Source organism: Agrilus planipennis, unplaced genomic scaffold (genome assembly GCF_000699045.2).
Source record: "Agrilus planipennis isolate EAB-ADULT unplaced genomic scaffold, Apla_2.0 scaffold3242, whole genome shotgun sequence".
Classification (NCBI taxonomy): Eukaryota; Metazoa; Arthropoda; class Insecta; order Coleoptera; family Buprestidae; genus Agrilus; species Agrilus planipennis.
Genome location: NW_020441895.1, coordinates 1 through 1226, shown reverse-complemented (window position 1 = coordinate 1226; position 1226 = coordinate 1). Strand labels below are relative to the sequence as shown.

Sequence of the window (1226 nt, the reverse complement as noted above, 5' to 3'; positions counted from 1 at the left end):
TTTGTAGATTTATAATTCAAAGATTCTTGTAATGTTATCTAGGTGAATCACACAAAATAACATATTCAAAGAAAAACGTATTCATACAAGATAAAACTAAAATCAAATATATTCAGTATTGAAATAGATTATCAACAATTTTATATTCTAAAATGTAATACACGTGTATCTATTAGTTGAGCGATATTGTTTTAGTGGGATTTATTTAATTTCAAAAAACCTAGTCCCGATGTAAATCCCCCCGAGGACGAAAAAGAACTAGAACATGCTGAAGCCACGATAGGGGATATCCCGCTAAAAACTTCTGATACATATAAACTTCCGAAAGAAAAACAAACAACCACCCTGAAGAAGTTTAAAGAAATGCTAAATATGAAGGAGAGAATAGGCACAAGAACTCGTTCAGTAAGTTGCAAGTCCATACACCTGCTAACAGTAAATTTTACTAATAATGTAATAATCATTATCGAATTGGTGTAGCAATACAGAATCCGGTATGAGTTTAACAAGAAAGTTTACGATCTTAGAGCCAAAAAGGTAGAAGCTCGTGATAGTGTCCAACTATTTCACACTAAACTGACCCAGTTAAATCGAGAAATTCCTGTGTCAGAGCGTCGTCAAGGAATTCCTATACCACGTATGACTGACGAAGATTTTCCTGAAAAACATCTGGAAGTTAGGGCTTATAAAATAAAAACTCCTAGAAGAATGCGAGATAGAGATATAGTGGAGGAAAAACTGGAATCACCACAGTGGGAACTTTTGGAGAAAGAAGCTTTGCCAAACATGGAAAAAGGTGATGATGATAGCGCAGGAAGCACGCAAGAAATAAGACGACACCCTGAATTTTATTTGAGCTTCTTTGAAAAAGTTCCCTACGAAAAAGTTAGGGAAACAGCTAACCTTGATTATTACACACTTATAAATCAAAGTAGTGAGGAAGTAGAATCTCCTTGGGAAATAGAAATGAGGAGTACTCGTTTAGTCAGGTAATTTATTCAAATGGGATTATGATTTTAGTAAAAGGTAAAACGTTTTTTTATATATCCTATGTTAGTTTACTTATATCCGCAAATATTAGAAATGCTTCCGAATTTAAAGTTGCGCAATATCCTTGGCTACATCAAGTTACGACACGACCCTGCGCTATCCTCTAATAACAATTTATCCAGGAGATGTGTATCAGAAATAAATGGAGATTGTTTATTTAAAAATATCCCGTTCTC

The 1226-nt window shown here is 34.0% G+C and overlaps 1 protein-coding gene across 1 annotated transcript; it reads left to right on the top strand.

Annotated features, from left to right (window-relative positions):
* The first annotated feature begins 152 nt into the window (after positions 1 to 152).
* On the top strand, positions 153 to 1091 carry LOC108743938. The gene is made up of 2 exons (XM_018479538.1): positions 153 to 405; positions 481 to 1091. The coding sequence occupies exons 1-2, from the start codon at positions 364 to 366 to the stop codon at positions 991 to 993; spliced, it is 555 nt and encodes a 184-aa protein (XP_018335040.1). The 5' UTR covers positions 153 to 363; the 3' UTR covers positions 994 to 1091.
* The last annotated feature ends 135 nt before the right edge of the window (positions 1092 to 1226 follow it).

Bases quoted from the DNA above. Each gene is read 5' to 3' on its own strand.
- LOC108743938 (XM_018479538.1), top strand. From the start codon at position 364: ATGCTAAATATGAAGGAGAGAATAGGCACAAGAACTCGTTCA. The intron at 406-480 runs GTAAGTTGCAAG...GAATTGGTGTAG, and splicing joins TAGGCACAAGAACTCGTTCA to CAATACAGAATCCGGTATGA.